Source organism: Scleropages formosus, chromosome 1 (assembly GCF_900964775.1).
Source record: "Scleropages formosus chromosome 1, fSclFor1.1, whole genome shotgun sequence".
NCBI classification, from domain to species: Eukaryota; Metazoa; Chordata; class Actinopteri; order Osteoglossiformes; family Osteoglossidae; genus Scleropages; species Scleropages formosus.
Genome location: NC_041806.1, coordinates 25,270,121 through 25,294,490, shown reverse-complemented (window position 1 = coordinate 25,294,490; position 24,370 = coordinate 25,270,121). Strand labels below are relative to the sequence as shown.

Genomic DNA, 24,370 nt, shown 5'->3' with positions numbered 1-24,370 from the left:
CTCTGAGTGTGTTGTTAAATAAAGTTGTAATTTAAACTTATGGTATTGTTGGTATTTTCTCATTTTAGCAAATTGTGAGTGTGAGTGCAAAATTAACAAATGGAAAAAGCCATTGACTTTGGCTAAGGCAGTACCAACAGGTAAAAAGTCATGGGTGTGTACTATGATGGTAACTGGACTTGCAGAAAATGTTTTAATATTTCTAATATGTCCCTTGTTTCCAATTTTTTGTCTCAACCTTGAGTCATGGGGCAAGACATAGCAAGGTAGTTTGTTGTTGCCTCGCCACTGAAGCACAGCAGTGTTAATTCTTCATTTTGCTACAGTACACCAGAAAGAATTTACCCTGAAATACATGAGGAGAAAAAAATACCCTTCAGAAATTGTATAAACAGGTGAGTAAACTTCTGTAGGCAGCTACTTATACTCATATTTGCTGGAAGAGAGGGTGGTGGTAGACAAAATACCTTGGAGAGGTGCCTGTTGATGCATGTCATTTGTTGGCGCAGTATGCTTCTGTTTACGTTGAGGTGTGCATCAGTTTGGAGAAAAGCGCGTAATAAATATTACCCTACCGTAAATTGTTCCAGTAAAATTGCCCACCTGGGTAAATAACTAAGTATCTTAGCATTGTAAGTCACTAATCAGCTAAAGAATTGGAACTCATAAGGTGTAAAAACCAGGCTCTTAATACACTGGAAATAAAAAAAAAAAAAAAATTTTAAAAAAATTTAAAAAAACAGCCCATTGGTAATTGTCTGCCCACTTGTCCTGGAGAGGGTGGAGGTTCGACCTGTAAATGCAAACAGAAAAGAAATCCTCCCTGGTCTAGACTGGACAGTAGATGGCAGTAGGGTGCTGGACTATTGGGTCAATTATAAAGGGGTTATTACAACAGCTCAGTTTTATTGTCACCCTTCCTGTTCTCCTTTCTGAGCGGTCAGTGAATCCATTGATGTGTGTCCCATTGTCAGTGGGATCCAACTGTACAGCTACCAGTAAGTAACCAGTCTGAACCTCCTCTGTAAACTATCACTGCCTTGTCCCTGGTGTTTTTTTTTTTTTTTTACTTTTTACAACCCACCAGCTGGTTCTCCTTAATGTTGTAAATGGCAAGATCCAGTTTCCTCTGGATCTTAACAGTACGCCACCCCAGCAGGCAAATTGCGTGCTCTGTTCAACGCAGATGTTTAGCTTCGGTTCCCGAGTCTCCCTCCACGGTCCATGTACCTCATTCCAGTGCTACTCCACACCTGAGCTCGGAGCCAGCTGTGCCTCTTTAATTAAAACCACAGAAAGGCACTATTGTTATTGTTTATCACTCTCTTCCTGCTTAGATGACCTGATAAGTCTCACCTTGAAAGGATGCTTATGCTCTGGTTTCTTTTTCCCCGTTTTTTTTTTGGTACTTGAGTGGTTTTGCTATCTATGTTATAGTAACTTCAACCCAAAACCTTTAGCTCACCTGCCCACTTCCGTAACAATAATTTAATATTATTTTTCTCCCAATTTTCTGCCATTGTTCATTCTAAAACTTCTGGTCTAGTTACAAGATTTTTATCTCTCACCAAATACCTTATGACAACAGAACAGAGGTGGTGTAAACCAAGTACAGTAATACATCATGGAAAAGTATGTGAACAGCTTCAGTAGATTACCTGCAGATGGTGATGTCCGTTTGCTTACTGTCTCCGAATGAAAACACACTTGTTACTTTGGCGTTTACATTAACAATACCCTGAGGACAGTATGGAGACCCTGTGGTGTAGGACACCCCCCCGCAAATTCTCCAACCAGTCAAACTGATATTGGATAACTATTGGGTGAACTTGCTCTGGGTTCGATTACTGCGTTTAGGGTTTAACTTTCATGTCGTTTTAACCCCCTACTAAAGCATCAAAACATTTCAGTTTTGGTTCCACTCGCCGCTGTCTTTCCCAGCACAGTCCGCTCACCCCATCGCTCAGCTGTGTACGCTGGAACAATGTCAGGCAAAACTAAAACAACTTTGGGAAGAAAAATAACCTGCCAAATTCTTTTCTTCCCTGGGAGGAAACTTTTCATTTATTAGAGGATTTGTTTTTTGATAGTGCTAAAGTGTTCTACGCTATTTCAACAAAGTGCAGTGAGCTGGGCACAGCAGATGGGTGTGACCCCCACACATGTCAGCAATTTGGCCACTTTGTATATTTTGGATATGAAGAAGCATTTCGAAGCAAATGGCAGAAGGGAACTCCTTTGTGTCTGGCAGCTGCGTTCCACAGTAAATTGCTTTCAGCTGATGCAACACAGGACAAACCTGCTTCAGAAATACGGGATGTTGTCCTGAATTTATAATGCAACAGCACGCACACACACATCCACACCCACACCATCTGAACCGCTTATCCCAGGATGCCAGCATGTCACAAGGCACTCCCAGTGGGACTCGAACCTCAGATCCACCGGAGAGCAGGACCCAGTCAAACCCACTGCACCACTGCACCCCCCACACATACACAAAAATAATAATAAACAAACAATTAGATTGCTGGTTAGAGGTTTTGTGCTCATTGTCTGCACAGGGTCTGCCGATTGGAGTGTTTTAGTCTTCACTCTGCCTTGCAAACACACTCCTGTCTGTGTGTCTGGGTGAGGTTTCACCTCTGCACTTGAGCTCTTGGAGTATTTCTCCACATTGCCACATATTCCTGTCTTGCTTCCAGCGACTGCAGCCAGTCAGTCGTTCGACCTGCGGTTCCAGGCTTAGAAGTAGAGTTTCGTGCCCCAGATTCAGAAAGTGATTGTGTGTCTGTTTGCATCTGTGTGGGTGGCATACGTCTGCCAAAAGTCTGGTGCTCCTACACTCATATCTGCACCATCACCCGCATATATATTGTCTTCTGAAATCCATTAAAGGCAACTTTTCACGGAGTGAAAAATCTGCACCTGTTTTTACTTGACAGAAAGGAACTTTAAAAGTCACATGAAGAATCCAAATAAACAATTAAAGAAGCATATGATGTTTAGTTCTGCGTACTCAGCTCAGTCTTTCCCCATTTCCATTGTACCCTGGAACTGCACTGATGGGTCCCCTCAGTGGAAGTTGAAAGAGGAGCCAATTTTTCCAGGTGCCCCAGATACCTTGTTTTCTTTCTTCCCCCACACTGCGATCATCTCAAAGGTATCTGCTCTTGATCTTGACAATTTAAAAATACTTGCTTAGTAGCAGGACACAGATGGCTGAATGGTCTTCATGTTAAACGCTGAAACCAAATTGAAATATCTCGAAATGTACGGTTCGCTAGTTATGGGGGTCTTCAAACTCAACTCTTCCAGACTCACTTCACCCATGATCTCTTAAGTTGTAAGGCATATATGTTCATGCATTATAACTCTAACATCGTGCTTGAATCAATCCTTTACACAGCCACTCATGTAATGTATTGTAAATGTTTATGCGTGTCTCAAAAAAAAAAAAACTTGGAATGTGATCGGGAATTGTCGATACTCTGAAAGTTTCATGCAACTACTCGTGTGATGAACATTGGTTCGTATGGTGGAAAGTAAAATAATGGCACTTAAGAAGCACATGTCTGCAACTGTGTCAACAGTTTCTCTCTTTCTGATGTAATGCACATGTGGTATTTTCTCTGAGATTTATGTCGCTTTTGAGAAAACACGCACAGTCAGAAACCGCTTGTTCCAAGCTGGGTCGCGGCGAGCCAGAGCCTAACCCGGCAACACAGGACACAAGGCTGGAGGGGGTGGGGACACACCCCGGACGGGGTCCACCGCAGGGCACCCCAGACAGGACTCGAACCCTAGACCCGCCAGAGAGCGGAACCCGGCCAAGCCCTTGCACCCTCGATGTGCATGCTTCTGAAGTGCACTATTGTAAAAGGGTGCAGATGTGGTTCACTTTACCCTCGACACTAGACAACTGAGAAGCAGTTTGTGGCCTGCCAACACCTCTTTAGCAGGTGAGCTCCTCACAGGTAGTCTACATATCCTTCATCATGCCAGTGCTTGAAAGGTAAGAAAAGCAGTAGTCACTCTGTCATGAAAGCACTTAATGTAGCAGCGTGATTGAACTGGAAAGGAAACGAACACTCTTTAGTCCGTTGGGCCTGTGGTTGTGCAGCAACTTGTCCATATGTATTTTTCTTCCTTCTTATTGTGATCTATTTGCATGTACAGGAAGTGTGTAGTGTGTCACCCATAGTGTGTGAGTGACAGAGAGAGTGTGTGTGTTCCACTGATGTATTGATGAGTGACCCATTCTAAGTAGTGTATCTAGTAGGGTAAGTCACCTTGGTGAATAAGGTGTGTGAGCTGATAACATTACATAGAGTTCTTTGAAAGTCGCTTTGGAGAAAAATGTCTGCTAAATAAATAAAATGTAAATATAAGTGATTTAAGAAGATCCCAGACCTGGACAGAGCCATTTTTTCCAATAGTATACTGTGTATGTGATACCATGGTAAGTGAATTTCCCCACTCAGAAAGTTGGTGATGCCCAGGCAAGACTACGTGTCACGCCCCCGGGAACGAGCAAAGCAGCAACACCTATGACCAATTAAGAAGACCTGGGATAAAAGAAGCTCCGCATCCACACCCCCCTGCTGATTCTTGCAATTGCCCTTGGTCCCTTGGGTGTTCTACTATTCCCAGTTCTGACCATTGCCTGGTCTTTTGACCGCCAAGTTTGAATTGCCTGCTTTGTCACGTTTGTGCCTGGAAAGACCTGTGCTTGTTCCTGACCCTGATCGTGCCTTGTCCCTTGAACCTGATTTATGAGAATAAAGACCAACCTGCAGTTGGGTCCACAACTCACCTGTCTTTGTGCTTGACACTATGGTACACATTATAGAGGCATAGACACTCATTTGTAGTTGTGACACTTGGCTGTACTGTTTTTAAACTTGTCTAAACTCAAATCACACCCTGTTGAATTACCATGCTTGTCATGTGACTCCAATGCATTACACATAAAGAGAGCATCTCCATAATAATCTGCCCTCTGCTTGAAAGGGGTACAGAGATAAATTTAAATGTAAGCTTTGTTGCTCTGATCGAATCTATCTATATGTACAAACCCATCCATCATGGTAAAGCAGTGTATATGTTGTGTTTGGAGCACATGAATTGAACATGAACACGTTTTCTCTAACGCCGCTGTCTGAATGCACGACCCAAAGCACGATCAGTTCACCGTGCAATCCGAGGCTGCGCCGCTCCCATCGACCGCTCTTTCAGCTCCGGTTTATTGCATCCTTTCCTGGCCTCTATTCCTCCAGCAGCCCATCAATCATCTGCAGCGGAAAACAAAGGGGCGCGAGTGCAATGATTGGGGGAAAATTACAAAACCAATAGCAACTAATTAATCTTCCTTTCTTTGCTTTGATGCTTTTTGTGTTAAGCGGTTTTCTCTCAACACCGTCAATATTAATTAACTCCAGACTCCTTTCACCGCTTCAAATGCATAACACATGAGGGCACTTCAAAGAGCTGTATGCTGTTTGCTACACAAATATAGCATCTCTGAACCATCTTTCCATCTGTAGTTCAGTAAATAAGGTGCAAAATTGAGGCTGGTAGTGTGGTTGTTAAAGCTGCTGCATTTGTGCTCAAAGGTTGTGGGTTCAAATCCCATCTCTAGCTGTTGTAGGCTATGCTTTGGCAGAGTGCTTTTATTAGAATGCTCCACTAAAAAGTCACACACACTATAAATAGTTAAATAGTTGCATGTGACAACACTGTAAGTCAATTTGGGGAAGTGTCAGCTAAGTGACTAAACCTTAATCCTCTGCTTACTTTGCATTATTATCACCTCTGTTTAAACAAATCTACTTAGACTCATTATAGTCCTTTCAGTTCTCCTTTTGGCACTGTCCAAACAATAGAAAATATTCCATTATGTCATGAAGCCCACTTTGAGAATCTGAGAACATTTAATTAAAGATGTAAATATAATTAGTAATGTATGAATTTGTCCAGCTTCTTTATTCTTCTTTACTCTTTAGTTCTTTACTGTTACACTTTATGACAGTGAGCTGTCCCATTATAGAGCTGAGCCCAGTGTTCTCTTGGTCTTCATGTCCGCATGTGTGTGAGTTCATGTGCGTAGTGTGTGAGTGACAGAGAAAGTGTGTGTGTTCCACTGATGCATGGATGAGTGACCCGTTGTAAGTAATGTATCTAGCAGTGTAAGTCACCACGGTGAATAAGGTGTGTGGGCTGGTAACACTTCATAGAGTTCATTGGAAGTTGCTTTGTAGAAAAGCGTCTGCTAAATAAATGTAAATTTAAATGTAAATGCAATCACTGCGCCCTCTGCTCGTGCGGCAGCCTCTACTTTTACATTTGAACGAAGGAACCTCATCTGCAGGACCATACTGTGCTGAATAGTTTGTACTCTTTGGAGAAACGTTCATTCTGTTTAAAAATCTGGACAACTTCTTCGTTCAGCTGTTGTTTACAGGCTTTTGAAACCATGAGTACAATAAGCTTAGACAGAGTTAGGGATGGAAGAGGTGCATCTGTTCGTGTGTTTCTGCATGGGTGCGTGCGCATGTCTGCCGGTCTCTGTGTGTGAAAGTGTGTGTATTTTGTGCGTTTGATGCGGCAAGGGGATTATTTTGCATTTGTAAAAAGTCGGTAATAGTTCAATGCCTGGAACGTTTTCTGTCCTAATCCTACAGTATGCATGGCAAATTTAAGGGTGAAGTGAGTGCCAATGTTTTCGTCTCCTCCAAGGCACTAGAAGCCATAATATTCACTTTATAAATATTATTGTTAACAATGAAAAAGATACTTTTACGCTCAGAACCAGAACCAAGCATAATTATTACCGCTCGCTTTTGTTAGACCACACTTTGTGAGTTTAGTTATTACCGCTGTTTTTTCTGGCTTTTAAAGGAAAGCTTAAGGGTTTCTTCAGACATACATGACTTGCTGTGAACTGCTGCACTGTTGTGAAAACGGGGGAACTGTGCAAATAAAACAAGTCATTCAGTCAATACTGGGGAGATTATTCTCATATCTCACAAAACCAAAGATATTTGTTTAGACCTCACGAAATGGAGAGTTTGAATGGTTGAGGATGACACATGACATGTGACACATGGAGCCCCATATGCACTGCGGTTGGGCTGGGGTTCTCTAAGCTCTCTTGAGCTTCCCAGCCTGTCATTCTCCAGCTACACCCATTGCACACTTGCTGCTGTATAGTAAACTGTTAATTACCAGTATATCATATTATCCTGAAATTACAGCAAGAAAGGGGGGTACGGTGGCACAGTGACGCAGTGGGTTGGAGCAGGTCCTGCTCTCTAGTGGGTCTGGGGTTCGAGTCCCGCTTGGGGTGCCCTGCGATGGACTGGCGTCCCATCCTGGGTGTGTCCGCTCCCCCTCCGGCCTTACGCCCTGTGTTGCCAGGTAGGCTCCGGTTCCCTGTGACCCCATATGGGACAAGCAGTTCCAAAAGTGTGTGTGTGTGTGTGTGTGTGTGTGTGTGTGTGTGTGTACAGCAAGAAAACTGTGCAACTGGCTTTCAGTCTCTTGTTCTCTAAACATCTTGTTGCTGAATAATGAACCATTTACTAAATATCATCCTGCTACTGTTATTTATACACACACACATTTTCTGAACCGCTTGTCTCATACGGGGTCGCGGGAAACCCGAGCCTACCTGGCAACACAGGGCGTAAAGCCGGAGGGGGAGAGGACACACCCAGGACGGGACGCCAGTCCGCCGCAGGGCACCCCAAGCGGGACTCGAACCCCAGACCCACTAGAGAGCAGGACCTGCTCCAACCCACTGCACCACTGCGCCCCCCTATGTTAAAATATTATAACATAATAACTATAGTACATAGTATTATATAGTTATAATGTAATTACAGTATATTATAATATATATTTCTTATATTTATTTGTAAATTATTTGAACCTCATAGGCATATTATTTAAATTATTTATTCTTTAGTAGTAGAGGAATAATCGACCTAAGCATTAGAATATATTTCTCCACAGATGTTTGTAGGTTACCATTGCGCATGTACCCACTGTGTGGTCCTTGCTGAGACTCTTAAATTTTCTGGATTTAAATGTGCAGTTTGTCTAGTTATTCCTGCTCTGCAACCGGTTGTCCTCTACTGTCCTAAGGAACACCTTGTCAGGATGGAAGAGGAACAAGTGGGACTTCACTAGAGTAATAACAGGCTCTTAACTACGGTGGTGAAACCTTTATAAACTGATAAAGAGCATAATGTATGTTGTGTCTTCACTCCACATCACTGAGAGGATATAAAGGGGCAGCACAATGGCACTGTGAGTAGTGCTGTTGTCTCACGGTGCGTGGGTGGTGCGAGAGGATGTGGGTTCGATCCCTGCTCAGTCTGTGTGGAGTTTGCATGTTCTACCTGTGTCTGCATGAGCTTCCTCCTAGTGCTCTGGTTTCCTCCCACAGTCGAAAGACATGCTGTTTGGCTTCCTCCCTAGTATGTGAGTGGCAGAGAGAGTGTGTTCCACTGATGTGTGGATGAGTGACCCATGGTAAGAACTGTATCTAGCAGTGTAAGTCACCTTGGTAAATAAGGTGTGTGGGCTGATAACACTACATAGAGTTTGTTGGAAGTTGCTTAGGAGAAAAGCATCTGCTGAATAAATAAATGTAAAGGCATCAGTTTTAGGCCAGAATCTAAGCTTCAGTCAGATGTTCCTATACTGCAGCACTTCTGTTCCCATGCAATCATTTCAGTGGTCCTGTTTTCACACACACGCATATTGCATGGAGAGGATAGCGAGGGCGGCCACAGGGCAGAGGACCAAAGGCGATATGAAGGAGTGAGGGTCCTGTACACCCTTAGGCACCTTTTCTCTTTGCTTTCTGTCATGGTGCCCCCCCCCCTCCCCTCCTATCCCTCCCCATTGCTCCCTCGTCTTCTCAACAGTCTATAACCTCCAGTCTCTGTCCTTGGGCACAGGAACTGTCTCATGTTCCCTCCATTGTCTGCCTACACAATGGGACCACTGTGCAGGAACTTGTCCTGGTTTCACAAGGAGCTCCCATGCCCCCCTCGTCTCTTAAGCCAAACAGGTCTGTCTAGGCTGAAGATGTGATGTGGGGCCTCCTGTGGGCTGAGCCCAAAGAAGCAGACCCCCAGAGAAGGACCACAGCCTGTCACGGGAGTACTCACCTCACAGGTTTTGTCAGTGCCACGGGGCTCCTTTTTCTCCTCTGGCCTTGTGTTGCTTTGCCACAACAATACTGACCTGGTAACTGAAACATCACCAAACAAAAGGTGCGAATATTAATACTGGCCGTGAACAGGAGTTTATCGTCGATTTAGAATTTTTATTATCTGAACTCAGTTTCGTGAGGCCCGCCCGGGGTGTGTCCCCACCCCCTCCAGCCTTGTGCCCTGAGTTTCCGGGTTAGGCTCTGATTTGCCGCAACCCTGCTCGGGACAAGCGGTTCTAGATGTATGTGTGTGTGTGTGTGTGTGTGTGTGTGTGTGTATGTGTGAGTGAGTGAGTGAGTGAGTGAGTGAGTGAGTGTGAGAGAGAGAGAGAGAGAGAGAGTTTCGTGAGGCTCGTGAGGCTCGTGAGGCTCGTGAGGCTCAGCCCTGGGAATTCTACAGTTAGAAACTGGAAGCTAGTTCACCGCATATGAATTGTAAGAATCAATCACACTGAGCCCTTCTTTTTAGTGTTGATGGAAAGTTTTTTTAAATGATAAAATTAAATTAAATTAGTAGGCTTCAGGTAAATTTAAGCGCAGGATCCAGCAGACATTTGGTATGCAAAGAACCCAAAGAGTAAACTATTTGAATTGTAGTTAAATTTGAGATCTTGCCGGTGCTGTTGATGCACTGCGTTTCAGTGTTACTTTAATTCATTTTCACACGCATACTTATCAAGCAACACAAAGAAAAACAAAAGTTTTTGGAGTGGGTAACTGATAGGATTATCAGATGCTTCCCAGAGAACGACAAACACGGGTGTTCTAGCCAAGTTTTTTTTACCCTTTATTTATTTTCATATTTTATGTATTCAGCGCTCGGAAATGTTTTCTTTGAAATTATCTTGTCTGTGGAACCAATCAATGAGAAGGCAAGTGTTTGCACAGATTAGGCTAACAGGTGCGCCTGATCTTCTGAATAAAGAGAACAGAATTTGCATTTCTCAGTGCCAAGCCAAGAGTCCCAAGCTTAGTAAACAGAAAAGTACAGATGAGCAAGATCATTCACACGAACGTAGCCTGAACAGACAAGACATTTGTGACCACAAGCCTAAGGATTTTTTTCCTCCTGTACTGACTGGTAGGCTCCTTATAACATAGTACAACATCATTGTCAGCGTCTGAAAGGTGTGTCCCATCGGGGTGAGGCTGCGGGAGATAGGGGTGGGATGGAGCCCAAGACAAGATTCCTTGGAAGATCATACCCATGACTTTGCTTTGACCTGGATCTTGGATTTCTCAAAAGAACCCAGAGAGAGCGCACAGCTAATCAGTCACGTACATCTACTCATCATGTATTATTCCAGCTTCCGCCACACTGGTTGGAGATCACCAAGAACATCCTCTTTATTAACATACCGAGTTTGTATCGTAAACTTGTATGCTGGTAAACTATCACTCTGGTAGGACTCCCAGTGCTTCAAAGTCACCCTTTTCTAAGTAAATGATCAACTTTAAACAAAAACTGTAAAAATGTAGACAGTCATCGAGCTCGGTGGACATCTCTGTTGACGTACACGTCGTGGTCATACTTCATATTTTCCACATTTATGAGAGTACTCAAGCGTGTGCATCTTGTTTTGACTTTTTTAGCAGGTTTCTTTAAAATTACAAACATTTGCAAATGGGATGATCCTCGATGACTGCAGAAACATTGCAGACAATAGGGAGCAAGGAGCTCAGTCATGAGGCTCACTTGTTTTTGGCCAAACCTGTTCTTCAGCGTTGGAATGCAAACATACATAAAAAAAAAATCGCATGCTGCTTGGGAAATCAAGCTTTGCAGTTCGTCGGTCACATTGCAGAGCAGTATTTACAATACATAAATAATGGATAGACAAAAGCACCAGTGTGTAAATAAGGTATTGTACATCGAGTATGTGTGTGTGTACTTCACCGTGTATCCGTAACAAGAAAATACAACGTCAGACTTATTTAGTTGGGATAGTTGGTCTACTATTTAAAATTCTGAATTATTCATCCCCTTACTCCCAGTGGGAAGGTGTTAGGTTTCTTCCACCTGTACAAGAGGGGAATAGGATGTCAGCTGGGAGCTCCACCCATCATACAGGTATAGGGCCTTGTCCCTCAAGTGCACCTCCCCTCTCAGCTGACTGCTCCTTTATAAAAAGGTCACCTGTCCTGGGAAAGCAGAATACCACGTCCTTCAGAAACTATCCTGATCTAGCCAGAAGAGCGTCACGTAAGTGTGATCCAGAAAATCTCATTTATTGCCCTTCTGCATATTAGCGCTCGGATAATTTATGGTTTTATTCAAACGTATCCTCGGCACTTTTCGTGCACACTTTCCTCGATTCTTTGATAATCGGGACTTCTCCCCTATACGTGGTGTTGCCCTGATGCTTTAATATACATTGAGACGTTTTATGCTATTGACAGAAAATTTACAGAATTATCCCATTTACAGAGAATTCTTTACTTTGTAGTTTTAGACTGGAATCTTCTGTAATTTCATATTATATATGAAATTTTATCTAGTCATTTAATTTTATGAAATTAATCAAAGCAGAATAAAGAATAAATAACAGATTAACGAACTGAATAAATTAGCAGTAAGTAGAACATTTGGATACTTATAGAAACTTTCTAGTACAACTATATAACTGCTTTCTCAGTAGCATGAAAGCCAAGCTACTATGTTACGGCTGTAAGATTTTCCTGCGCAGAAACAACACCCAGGATGCCCCATTAAAACAGGCACTGTTTCATTTATAGCATAAGACAAAACCCTCTAGCTGTTTCTCAGAAGAAAGCAGGAAGGTGCGCCTTAACCCATCGAAGCATGGTGAAAAAGTGACACGTGTGCAGTGCTAACCAAAATTTCTGAATATCATATTCCTGATGTACCTAATAGTTGTCACAGGATGAGCACATTGTTCTTTAGACCTACTAGTGTGCTGTACAAACATGTTTTGTGAGTGGTTATTTATTTTATTTATTTCATGACTGGGGAAGGGATGACTGCAATATCATATTCATTTTAACTGCATGTATTTTTGAACACCACCCTTCCTCAAGTAACGTGGTGCCTCTTAGCATTTAACGCATGTTTGCGAAAACAGAAAATGCCTTAAAAACGCTATAGTTTCTGTCCATTAGCTCCTGGTGTATTTCGTAACATTTAGGTATTTTATTTTGCGCCTACTGTCAGTGTTTTTTATTATTTATTTTTTATTTTTTCCGACTCTATGTAATGAAACATAGTTACTCATACAGAACTTGGCCCTCTGACAGTGGTCACTATGACATCCACCATCTCAATGAGGAGCTACTCTGCCACCCGCCAGCCATCTTTTTCCAGCATGTCTGTCCGAGACAGCAGTCTCACACGCTCCAGGGCACCCATCTCCTCCTCCTTGGCTGGTACCCTCTCCCTGTCCCGCTCACTGTCCGTGGGCAATGGACTCAATGCCGTGGGTAACCTGTCACTCAATGGGTTGGGGGGTGGGGCAAGTGACAAGGAGACCATGCAAGGTCTCAATGACCGTCTGGCCAGCTACCTGAGCAAGGTACGCTCACTGGAGAAGTCCAACAATGATCTGGAGCAGAAAATCAAGCAACTGATGCTGGAACGGACCCCCAAAGGACATGACATTGAGGGCATGATGGCACAGGCACATGCGATTGGAAATGAGGTTCGTTTGCACGTTCACTGCATTTACCTGCACATTCAAACCCATGTACAAAAACACCTACACAGTTGAACAGCTGACCACCATAATCTGAGACAGTGTGCTTCCTTAAGAAAAAGATTGTGAATACAACTGAATTCCTTACCACACAAAGTAATGTTGATACTGAAACAACTCTAGAAATGCTGTGAATGCAGAATTACATGAGGTTAACATCCTCTAATTCCCCCCGAACAGGTGAGAAAAAGAACCCTTGAGAATGCTCGCATCATGCTAGAGATTGACAACGCCAAGCTGGCTGCAGATGACTTCAGAGTGAAGTGAGTTAACTGAGTTTGAGGAATTACTGACGAGGAAACCCACTGAAAAGTGCAAGAACGAAATCCCGGATTGTGGGATTGTGCCACATGTTTGTGTGTTTGTGTAGGTGGGAAACTGAGATGGCGCTGTGCCAGTCAGTGGAAAGAGACTGCGTGGCCCTGAGGAGGGCAAAGACAGACCATGACCAGATCATCGCCACTTTGAAGGGAGACCTTGACAGCCTGAAGGAGGAGCTCTACTTCTTGAAGAAGAACCATGAGGATGTGAGCGGCTTGTTGAAAGTAGCACTAGGGTGGAGGCATGGAGGGCACATTTCAGGATTATTGTCATGAGTAGAACAAGGTCCTGGTGTCAGATGTCTGGCTTGCTTCAACTGCTGCATAGGATTAAAGTCCGTTGAGTGTCTTTGATGACTTTGTTAGTGTTCCTGTAATACACAGAGAGAAGGGTGGGACCCTACATTCCCAAAGAGAGCTAAAGAAAGAATATAAAGTGAGGATGAAATCATAGGAAGAAACTTAAATACCAGACAGAGACCGGTGCAACCAAGAAAACATCAAAATGAATCAAGGTCATCTTAGAATGAAAAGTTCACTCCAAAGTCTCTGTTGTCATTCATCAACAGCAAATTAATGTATTTTGGAAGGTTGGAGGTCAAAGAACATGCTTCAGAATTTAAAATGGCCGCTTCCTGTGATATTCCTCTACACTTATGATCAGTGCGGCTGAGATTTTGAGAGACAGGCATCCTGGAATGGGTAGACAGATGGTTCAAAGGACATACTTGGATGAGCAGAGGATAAACTGAGCTCTTCATGTTCTCTTTAGGTGTGTGTAGAGTATATACTGTTAATGTGTCCCTCACCTGTGCTGAAGGTCTGTGGGTTCCAAACTGTGTTTAGACAGCTGAGGAGAGTTTCATGACACAGACAGTGCTGAAGAGCCTTTTGACAGACAAGGGACACACTGAACCTGGCAGTCTCTAGCAGGGATTTTAAGCAGGGTCATGTAGGATCATTAAGAAACAAGTTCTCGCTCTCTACCCATTGACTGATAATTGAGGATTAACTCTCGCTTCTCTCTCCCCATTTAGGAAAAGGCAGCTCTAAAGGCTCGTCTTGCCAATGAACAAGTCAACGTGGAGGTGGACGCAGCCCAGGGGCCAGATCTGGGGGCCGTCTTGGCTGACTTGAGGCTCCAGTATGAGGGCATCGCTCGCAAGAACAAGGAAGAGGCCGAAGTGTGGTACCAAAAAAAGGTGAGCGGCTCCAGTAGAACCTCCTATGTGTATCAGTTCCAGCTGTGGAACTGCGTGCATGTGGATCCCCGTTAGAGGTAAAATGGCATTCTGTGCATTCATGTGCCTGTCTGCTGGCGAGCAGCTGGAGACGGTGCAGTCAGAGGTGAAGGAGAACAACGAGGCCCTGCAGGTTGCCCAGAGCGAGCTCAGCGAGAGACGACGCTTCCTGCAGGCCCTAGAGGTGGAGCTGGACAGCCTACGGAAACAGGTGAGACTGCAAACACCCCCGTCCGGCTGAGTGCGTACGCGCCCGCAGAGCTAGTTTCTATTATGCCTAGAAACATGCTGATTCAGAAATTGCTGAATTTACTAAAACAAGACCAATAACGTCCAGGAGTGTTTTTTTTTTAGCAAAAAATTGTAGGAAACTCAGAAACGTATTCACTTCTCTACTGGTTACACCCTTCACATCTGGTCATTCTAATTTTCCTCTCTCTTTCTTTGGACCAGCACCTAAGGCAGGGCTTTATTTGTTGTGAAGGGACAACATATTGCTATTGTCAGAAAAAAAACTCGACAAAGGATCGGTATCCAAGATCAAGAGCCATCTAAGCCTATTAGTAACAAAATATTCCATTGTTACGGTGCCAAGTGAATGCACAGCTTATAAATACCCATAGTTTCATCAAAAAATGTGAAAAAGTCAAACTTTAATTTTTCAGTTTTCAGAACTGGACGTGTTTGAGAGTGGAAGTCAATAAACAGGGATATATATTTCTGTAATGCAAAGTATTCTTAAAAGGAAGAAGCTTTGACAGTTTACAATATTCTTTATGAAAGTATTGCCCGTGCTTATGAGATCAAAATAGCCGGTCAGTTTCAAAGAGTTTCAGGCATTGTAATTGGTACCAAAATTCCTGGTATTGTGTGAAAGTCAAAAAGTACCACCCAGCCCGAGATGTCAGTTCATACACAGTTCATCTCTTTCATGTCTTTACTTTACCTTTTGTGACTGTTTATGAATTGAGACACGCCATTCAACCCTGGCACTTTGCTCTATACAGACCAAGTCAAGGACATATTTGTAGGTCAGTGTCTCTCGCACAGGAAGTCGTCCTTCGTCACGTCATTGTTCTGCATGCGTCAGCAGTGGTATTAGCTCAGTGTGCGTTTATCCACAACAACAAATCGAAGTGTGTGTGTCCTTCTTACACAGAAATGGCCTTACGTAAGTAATCAGTTGACCCGGCTCTCCGTCTCTCTCAGGTGAGTGTGCTGGAGGGCAACCTGGTGGAGGTGAACCACAAGTACGTTGTGGAGATGGAGCGGCTGCAGGCCAACCTGGCCCAGCTGGAGGATGAGCTGTCGCAGCTGCGTCTCGACATGCAGCGCAACAAGACTGACTATGAACAGCTGCTTCGTGTCAAGCAGAGCCTGGAGCTGGAGATCGCCACCTACAGGAGGCTGCTGGAGGGAGAGGAAGTGTGAGTGGGGTGGACAAGAGTCCACTTACCAAGGGTCCTCATCTTCTAAAGGCTGTTAGATGTAGACGACCAGCTGACAGTCACTACTAATTTTTCACTGCACCATCAGTTATTGTGACTATTGAGGCATCAGATAAATTTCTAAACTCAGAACGATGTGGCTTTTACTCTTATGTTGAACAATATCATAATATTGTTTTATAAGGACAGGGGGGCACAGCGGCGCAGCAGGTTTGGCTGGGTCCTGCTCTTTGGTCGGTCTAGGGTTTGAGTCCTGCTTGGGGTGCCTTGTGATGGACTGGCGTCCCGTCCTGGGTGTGTCCCCCCCTCCAGCCCTGAGCCCTGTGTTGCCTGGTTAGGTTCCGGCTCACTGTGACCCCGCATGGGACAAGCAGTTTCAGCCTGTGTGTGTTTCGTAAGGTTTTGAGGGTCCTGCGGAGCTCTTCATTCTGGGACTCGACCCAGCAATCAGTCATGCAGTTAAAATGTTACACCACATGCTGCTAGGTTTATTTGTAACTTCTATTTTATTTTCATTTTTCAGAGTTAAGGAAACACCTCCCCCTAAAAGTAAGTATATATTCCATGTGTTTAATACCCAGAGGAAAAAATCCGGATACACAAGTATTTCTCTCGGTCTTCTGTCATCTCTTCCAACATTATACTCTGACCTTTTCAGTGCTTCAATAGGCTGAATTGGCCAAATGTGTTTAACAGTCAGTCACACATAATTTCCTCTTACAAGTGACAATAGCACACATATTCATATCCTAAAATTTAAATGGGAAGGAAGAGTTGACAGCGAAGCTTTTAAAATGAGCTCTGTGTAGTTTGTAGTCACATCAAGGGCAAGGCTACAGGGCAATGCTCCAATGAGCTGTGTAGGCACCTAGAGGTGTAAGAGACGAGAAGCTGCACCCTCCCGGTAGCCTCACACATCTTTATTGGTGATCTGTTTAGCTCCTTAGACAACGACAACGGGCCAATGAAATTAAATTGAATGAATTGCGCGCTTCTAGACTTGCTCACCCAAGTCACATAGTAGAAATGCCAAATAGACACAGGATACAAAATAGTTCTTGTGAAGGACATCTACAACTGGAACTTTGTTTAAAGCACATGTAAAGAAAATGGTAAATCTGTGCTTTATCTACGTCCCTAATTTAGGACCGGAGGGATATTATATCCAAGAGAACACAATTTGTGCAACTCAGAACTGTCCGCGTTGAGAATAATTGAGCCCATGAAGCCACGTGTGTTTCCATCAGCGTATATTGGAGAAGGGCTTTGCATTCTGGGCTGCGTGTTCACTATAGATGTGCTCTGTGCGTTGCAGAGGAGACTGAGGTGAAGACAAGGAAGATTGTTAAGGTCGTCACCCAGACTATGATCAACGGAAAAGTGGTTGACGAGTCCAGCGAAGTGGAGCAGTTTGAGGAGCAGAAGTAGCAACACCCAACTGAGATTGATCTTCACCTCTGGGTTTTGTTGAAAAGAACAACCATACCCCCCCACTGATGAGGTTCTGCACTCCTTTGTAGAGATTTAGGATGTTCTACAGCCCAGTGGTTTTTCTCTTGTTCTGTCTACAGATTTCAGATACTCTACAGCCTGACTGAAGAAAATTTTCCAGCTTGGGTATATGTTAGAAAATGAAAAATAATTGAAAACATAAAACTGGATGGGTTTTTTTATTTAGAATAAATTTCTCTAAAATTACATGTGAACTTGTATTTTTCTAGCTGTTAAATTTGTCGGAGAAATGAGCTCACCTGTTCTCATTAAATGTCTGTACAGCGGAAGCGCTACATCCATAAACTCTTTTAAACGTCTGAACGAAACTGAAAATCAACATGATCGAGGTGTTGTGGACCTGGATGAGAATTCTTTTTCCAGCACATGCTTTTACTCTCCCCATCTGTCTACAGCTGACGCAAAAGGCTGTTTACAAAGACAACACCTTACAGCAGTAGAACACAAAAACTAACAGCTTGATCGGAATCTTTTGTGCTCACCGTGGTCCACGGTGTAGGAGAGAGGTTCAGTTGGTGTTGTGTTTCTATGCTGACACGCAATCTCTAGCAGAAACACGCCTTGCGCATTTCCTTATTTTAATCTAGCAGGGTGATGTATCTGCTCCGTGTTGCTCCGTGTTTAAGGTGATTTGTGAAAACGACCCTGTGACAGTGTGACCTTAAACCAAAAACCTGTCTAACCCGAGAGGTCCTTGTGAGGGTGTTGGGTTTCCTGGTGACATGGGACACGTTGGCAGTAAACAAGCACAGAAAATGGCCTGAAACTTTTGACTCCCAGTTGCCATGGCAATGGCATGCATTTACACTGCTTGAGGCAGTGATCGCTCTCAGGTAGTGACCAAGAAATTAATATATAAATGTTTAAACATGTATTTACTGAAGAGGGTCATCTCTAAACACGTGGAAGCATCTAGGTGTTACCTGACTAGTGAGGATGAGAGGTTCGTGTCTGTAATCCAGCCAACCACAATTAAACTCAGGCCATTATACACACAAGAAGAACAAAGAACTAAATTACAAGTATGAATCTACGAGCTTTTCTGCAAAAAAAGGTATTCCAGCATAGTTGAAACACATTACATTCATGTCTGGAGTTTACATCCTTTAAACTCACATATTTAGGCTTTTGCATATGATCTGTGACATAGTGTAAAACTTCAGCAGTGTTGGAAGACATTGTCATAGAAGGTGTGTCGTAAGGGGACATAAAGTAGACATACTAACTTATTTCAATTCATATTTAATTCTTAAATATGCAGAAGTTTAATTGGGTTGGGACCAAGAAAAAATCTGCAATCTTATTACCACACAAAACACCCTGCAATAAGTAAATATGGCAGAAATTGGTGCTCTGGGAAGAAAAATACACATACAGTCTGAAACCACTTGTCCAAAGCAGGGTTGCAGCAAACCGGAGCTTAACCCGGCAACACAGGGCGCAAGGCTAGAGGGTGAGGGGACACACCCAGGACAGGACGCCAGTCAGTCGCAAGACACCCCAAGTGGGACTCAAACCCCAGTCAAACCTGCTGTGCCACCACCCCACCTAGAAGAAAAAATATAAATGTGATTTCCTATAACTCTAAATGTGATAATCATCTACTGTATAGTGGGGTCAATCCCCTTTTTCACCTTGATCCATGGAACCTATTGGATGGGTTATGGACAGTCCCAGGTTCTGTGTGTTATGTACAGTGAGTACCAGATAACCTGGACTCCAAGCACACTACACACAAATTACCTTCACAGACTTTCCCAACAAGCACTGCACTTGTTTATGGCGTATGTGGTCTAGTACCTATATCCAAAAAAGTTACCAGCATAAATGAGAGACATGGGTATTGTTATCCAGTTACAGCACACAGTTAAAGCACATTGGTTTAAGAACGAAGTGGTCAACAATTTGAACCGCTCTTAACGCAGGTGTGTGCTCAGCAAGTAAATAACCGAACCCTTATGAACACATTACCCAGCCCCGGGGCGCAGGGAGCAAACTGGAATTGTCCAGGCTTTCTGTTTAGTGGAAAATGTTTCTGCATGAAAGATGAAGCCCATGACCCCTTCACCCACAGCACAAGGCACTGAAACTGTACTATGCTGACTTTGTTTTTTCAAATGCAAACTTACCTCGTAATCACAGAACAAATTACACTTCTCATAGACAGTGTGTGGGTGTAGTACACTACCATAGCTGGGACTTTTAAAGCCTTTGCCTGGACAGCCTTTCTTCGGTAGCACTGCACATCCCTTTCAAAAGAATTACATGTACATTTACATTTATTCATTTAGCAGACGCTTTTCTCCCAAGCGACGTATCATCTCATAGATTAGTGTCTGGATCAATCAATGACTTTTGGTTTAGAGCTTAGTAACAACCGAATAAGTTGTATCTGTGAAAACACACACCACTAATAAGAGCGCCTTCCAAATATTCTGAAAGTCATTATTTATCTCAAAGTCCAATAATAATTCCTTGCAGTAGCAATAATTGATAAAAACAGGCTTAAAGTATATTTTATACATCCATTCAATTTCAGTAACTGCTTGTCCTGAGCAGGGTCGTGGTGAACCAGAGCCTATCCTGGAAGCACTGGGTGCAAGATGAGGGGGTTACACCCTGGATGGGACACCAGTCCATCACATAGCATCTCAGGTATTTTATAGTTGAAATTAAGCATCACCAATTTGCCTGAAATGCATTTCTTTGACACCTGAAGGAAAGCCATACTTACAAGGGGAGAACACACAAATTCCACCCAGACCGAACCGGACTTGAACCAACACCCAAACAACCTCAGTGCCGTGAGACAGTGAAGGTGCTGTGATACTGAAACAATTGACAGGTGTCTTTTTAAAGAGAAAATCTTAACCCAGATTGCAGCGCAGAACTTTGGCACACCCAGGTCAACAATTCGGGGAATACTACAGGTTTCAGCCTCGATTAAGGTGGCCACAAATATCATCAGGAGTTGTTGACAGGGAAATGATGAGAACCTTTAAGGAAAACCCCAATATAACTCTGAGAGAAATCAACAATAACCTTCAGACAGAACTCTGGGACCTCAGAAGGGCTTGACTGCAACCTGTAAATACTCTTTTCATACTGTAAGGCACACAAATTTGACAAACATGAGTCAGAGGACTTCTGGAAGAATTTTGTATGGAGAGATTATAAGATTAAACATAATGATGGAAAGGTTGAATAGTACGGAGACAGATTTTATGTAAATGCTAAAGAGATCACCTCTTTCCCCACTTCGGTGGAGTCCGGCTGAGCTCATTTCATGATATAGGCAAATAAGGACACCGAATAACTTGTCCTCACTCAGTGTCTGACCGAAGCATTCAAACTTTATGATTAGCAATTCTTTTTTTTTCCCATTGTCATAAGTCTTGAGTTGAATGAATGTAATTTTTACAAAATATCTCAAGCGGAACAGAAGAAACTTTCACCACGTGTCCTTTACATGTCTTACACACGAGACATGAATGAATGGCAAATATTTACAGGGCACACACCTGTATCCTGAGCTACATGTCTGCTTGAGAGATTATTGTTCAGTGTGAGTACAGCATGAGGGCAAATGACTGTGATGATTAATGCGATCATGAGGATTGACAAATGAAAAGAAAGTTGCCCCTTTCTGTGTGATGGCAGGATGTCCTTTTGTTTCGTTGCAGGAAATTCTTGATCCTTTCTGCAAATCTTTCACTTGTGAATTATAAAAAAATTGAAAAGACACCCCCATCTTACTGGATTCGCAAACCACAAAGGGCACACTGTCTTTTATTGCCATTTTCCTCCGAATTTGTGTACTTTATAATGAACTACTGTACCTTACAATTTTTTTTTCGGTTTTAAATGCTCTTCCTCTCTTAAGTTGGTAAGCGTTTCTCACGTATGGCAATGAGAACCACTGTGCTGTAAGACATTCCAAGTGCAAGTTCAAGGTTAGGTTGGCGAACATGCTTCGCTTTGAGGAGATATGCTTCCTGCCGGGGAATGACACCCTGTGTACTCTCTTTTGGTTTGGTCTTTCTGTAGATCTTGTTATTTGAAAGAAGACGGCAAAGGCCATGCCCACATTTCCTGCTGTTTATCTCTCCCACCCTTTGGGAACTTTAGTGCCAAACCTTTTCCCAGGGAAAAAAGGAATTATAAGGTATTACTGAGAAAAAAAGAAAGTGCTGTGCCTGTGAACGCACACTCACGCACACACATTCAAAGACAGAAAGGGAGCCTGTGAAGCTTTTGTGTTTTCCTGCTGGTAAATTATGGTTATTACTCTACTGAAAGCACTTCAGTTACAAATTAGTACTGTTGGGAATAGGGTTCGTCTCACCTGAGACCACCAGCTATCTGCAGGAGTTCGAATCCAGTCTTAGGGTTACTGTTGTTATGTTAAGGGGGGTTGCTCACTAATTTGTAGGCCCTGTGTGAAACATCTGTAAGGCTAGAAGATCATGCTGCTCTCCAAGAAGTAGAACTGTTCAATATGTTCAACGACACTGAAAAATGACAGGTCATATTCAAAAAAAGCCGAAAGCAGAAAAACGTTGTGCCGATGTAATATATATATAGCTTCCAAAGGGAGCCACATCAGAAAATATTAAACATTGGCGTAACTTACTGTAACTGCATTTCGGATGATGGCTGCTTTGATGGCCAGCTAACAAGTTAACTGTGAATATCTGCTTTGGTAGCTTTATAATGTTATCCGGTGTTTTCTTTTGTGATAAATAGAGTTTTCAAACAACAATGATACTCCTTCTTCATATCATGTTTCAAGATGACTACATGGGCAGAGAAACAGTGCTTAGCTTACAGTGACCACAATGGATGAGGTGAAGGGTGTATTGTTGTCAGAGTCAGGATGGAGACACTGGAAGCAATGTATTTTCTGCTCTAAATTTTAAAAGCAAATTTTGTAAATGTTTTGCAAATTCGTCTGAGCAAAGACAAGTTGCGAAGGGACTTCCTGCTAGTCAGGCCTGGCATCTGCTGGGAGTAAACTGATATCAAGAACTAAAAAAATATTAAAAATGAATGTGAAACAATGTGACTGAGGTCATCTATGAGTTCACCATAATATGTGAGACATAGATAACTTCTAATAGACTTTTAAAAAAGATGGTATCATTTACATTTATTCATTTAGCTGACACTTTTTCGCCAAAGTGACTTACAACATTAAGGTTACAACGATTACAAGTTTACAATTATTTACCTATTTATACAGCTGGGTAATTTTACTGGAGCAATTTTAGGGTAAGTACTTTGCTCAAGGATACTTGCATGAGGTGAGAACCTGTGACCTTTAGGTCCAAAGGAAGTAGCTCTAACCACCACATTACCAAAATTTCTTTAAATAGTTAATTACACACTCAGATTTTTTTTCTTTTTTTTTAAAAAAAATTTATGTGAAAATGTTCATTTTGACTGTAGAGCGCCTGTAACCTTGCTTCCCTTACTAAATGACAGTGGAATTACAGCATCAATTAGCGACAGTTAGTTAGAAATTCAACTTGAACATGATGCTAAACAAATTACAGCCTGCGAGAACTTAGAAAGAATGAATGTAGAATTCAGTTAATATGTTAAAAAACATATTTTAAGGAATTGTTCAGAGTCTCAAGACATAGCTTTTATACTGTTTAATCCCCAGTGTTGTGGGATCCTTGGTGGCCAATGAAAAATACACACACACATTTTCAGAACCGCTTGTCCCATACGGGGTCGCGGAGCCCAACCCGGCAACACAGGGCGTAAATCCGGAGGGGGAGGGGACACACCCAGGACGGGACGCCAGTCCGTCGCAAGGCACCCCAAGCGGGACTCGAACCCCAGACCCACTAGAGAGCAGGACCGTGGTTCAACCCACTGCGCCACCACACCCAATGAAAAATAATTTATATTAAAAAAAAAAATGTTTTTGTGCTGCTAAAAAGTTATTATTTCTAAGCTTAAGGTTGAAAGTTATTGCTGAAGGGGACCATTGCACATCAGGGAGCAAGTCCCCCCTGTTCCTTTACACTCAAACTGATACTGGATACACTCTGCATTGCTGTGTGTGTCAGGACCTCCCTCTGGTGGCCATGTCTCACTAAAATACGGAGACACACACACACGCTGTATATACAGACAGATTAGCCCGTATTTTACTGTAAATGCAATGTTTTAGTTTACATATTAGTGTATTTTACATGATAGCTCTCTGGTCCCTGGGAAATCACAGCACTCACACGTCGGGAATTGGGGAAAGGAGCGTGTCGTATGAATAAATGTCAATGTTTCTGAAGGTTTGGGGACTGGGGGTTCGATAACCTTAAAGCAGGGCTTCAAGGTACTTAGTTAATTGCTCCAGTAAAATTACCCAGCTGTATAAATGCGTAAAAAATAACTGTCGGTAGCTTAACAGTCAGTGTAAGTCGCTTGGAGAAAAGCTTCAGTAAGGATGTGATCGTGTACAGTGATGAAACATGAGACAAAACGAGTAAATGTACCCCTTGCGGTCTTGTTAATATTAATTTACAGGACAGGTTGCTCACATTCAAATTATTATTATTATTATTAGTGTACAGACTAGCAGCGCGTTTTAAACGCGGGGTGTCTCTTTCTGTACTCTATGTTCACTCGGGAGCCTCAGGGGTTTGGGGAGGCAGAAGGATACAACACAGTAGCGCCACTTTGTAAACGGGCTGTTTTCTCGAACGTCTGTAGCCGCCCGGCTTTTGAACGCGGGATTCCCGCCAGCGGCACGAGGCACCCGCCGGCTTTCGCGTCGCTTCCGCAGCGCTCAGGCCCACGCGGCGCGGCACGCGCCCTTTAAGCGCGCTCTGGAGGGTTCTCGCGCGGCGCTCCTCCCCCTACTACCGCCGCCCCGCTCGCGCTCTCTTCCGGAGTGCTGCCA

At 43.1% G+C, this 24,370-nt stretch overlaps 1 protein-coding gene across 3 annotated transcripts; it reads left to right on the top strand.

The window, feature by feature from the left end:
* The first annotated feature begins 11,358 nt into the window (after positions 1–11,358).
* krt1-c5 (keratin, type 1, gene c5) lies at positions 11,359–17,599 on the top strand. 3 transcript variants are annotated; one of them, XM_018746460.2, is made up of 9 exons: positions 11,359–11,429; positions 12,482–12,882; positions 13,117–13,199; positions 13,307–13,463; positions 14,294–14,458; positions 14,583–14,708; positions 15,707–15,924; positions 16,469–16,494; positions 17,261–17,599. In XM_018746460.2, the coding sequence occupies exons 2-9, from the start codon at positions 12,490–12,492 to the stop codon at positions 17,371–17,373; spliced, it is 1,281 nt and encodes a 426-aa protein (XP_018601976.1). In that variant the 5' UTR covers positions 11,359–11,429; positions 12,482–12,489; the 3' UTR covers positions 17,374–17,599. The 3 variants fall into 3 exon arrangements, with proteins under 3 accessions (XP_018601976.1, XP_018601978.1, XP_018601977.1); XM_018746462.2 differs by having other exon boundaries at positions 11,398–11,429; positions 12,464–12,882; XM_018746461.2 differs by having other exon boundaries at positions 11,400–11,429; positions 12,452–12,882.
* Positions 17,600–24,370: the final 6,771 nt, after the last annotated feature.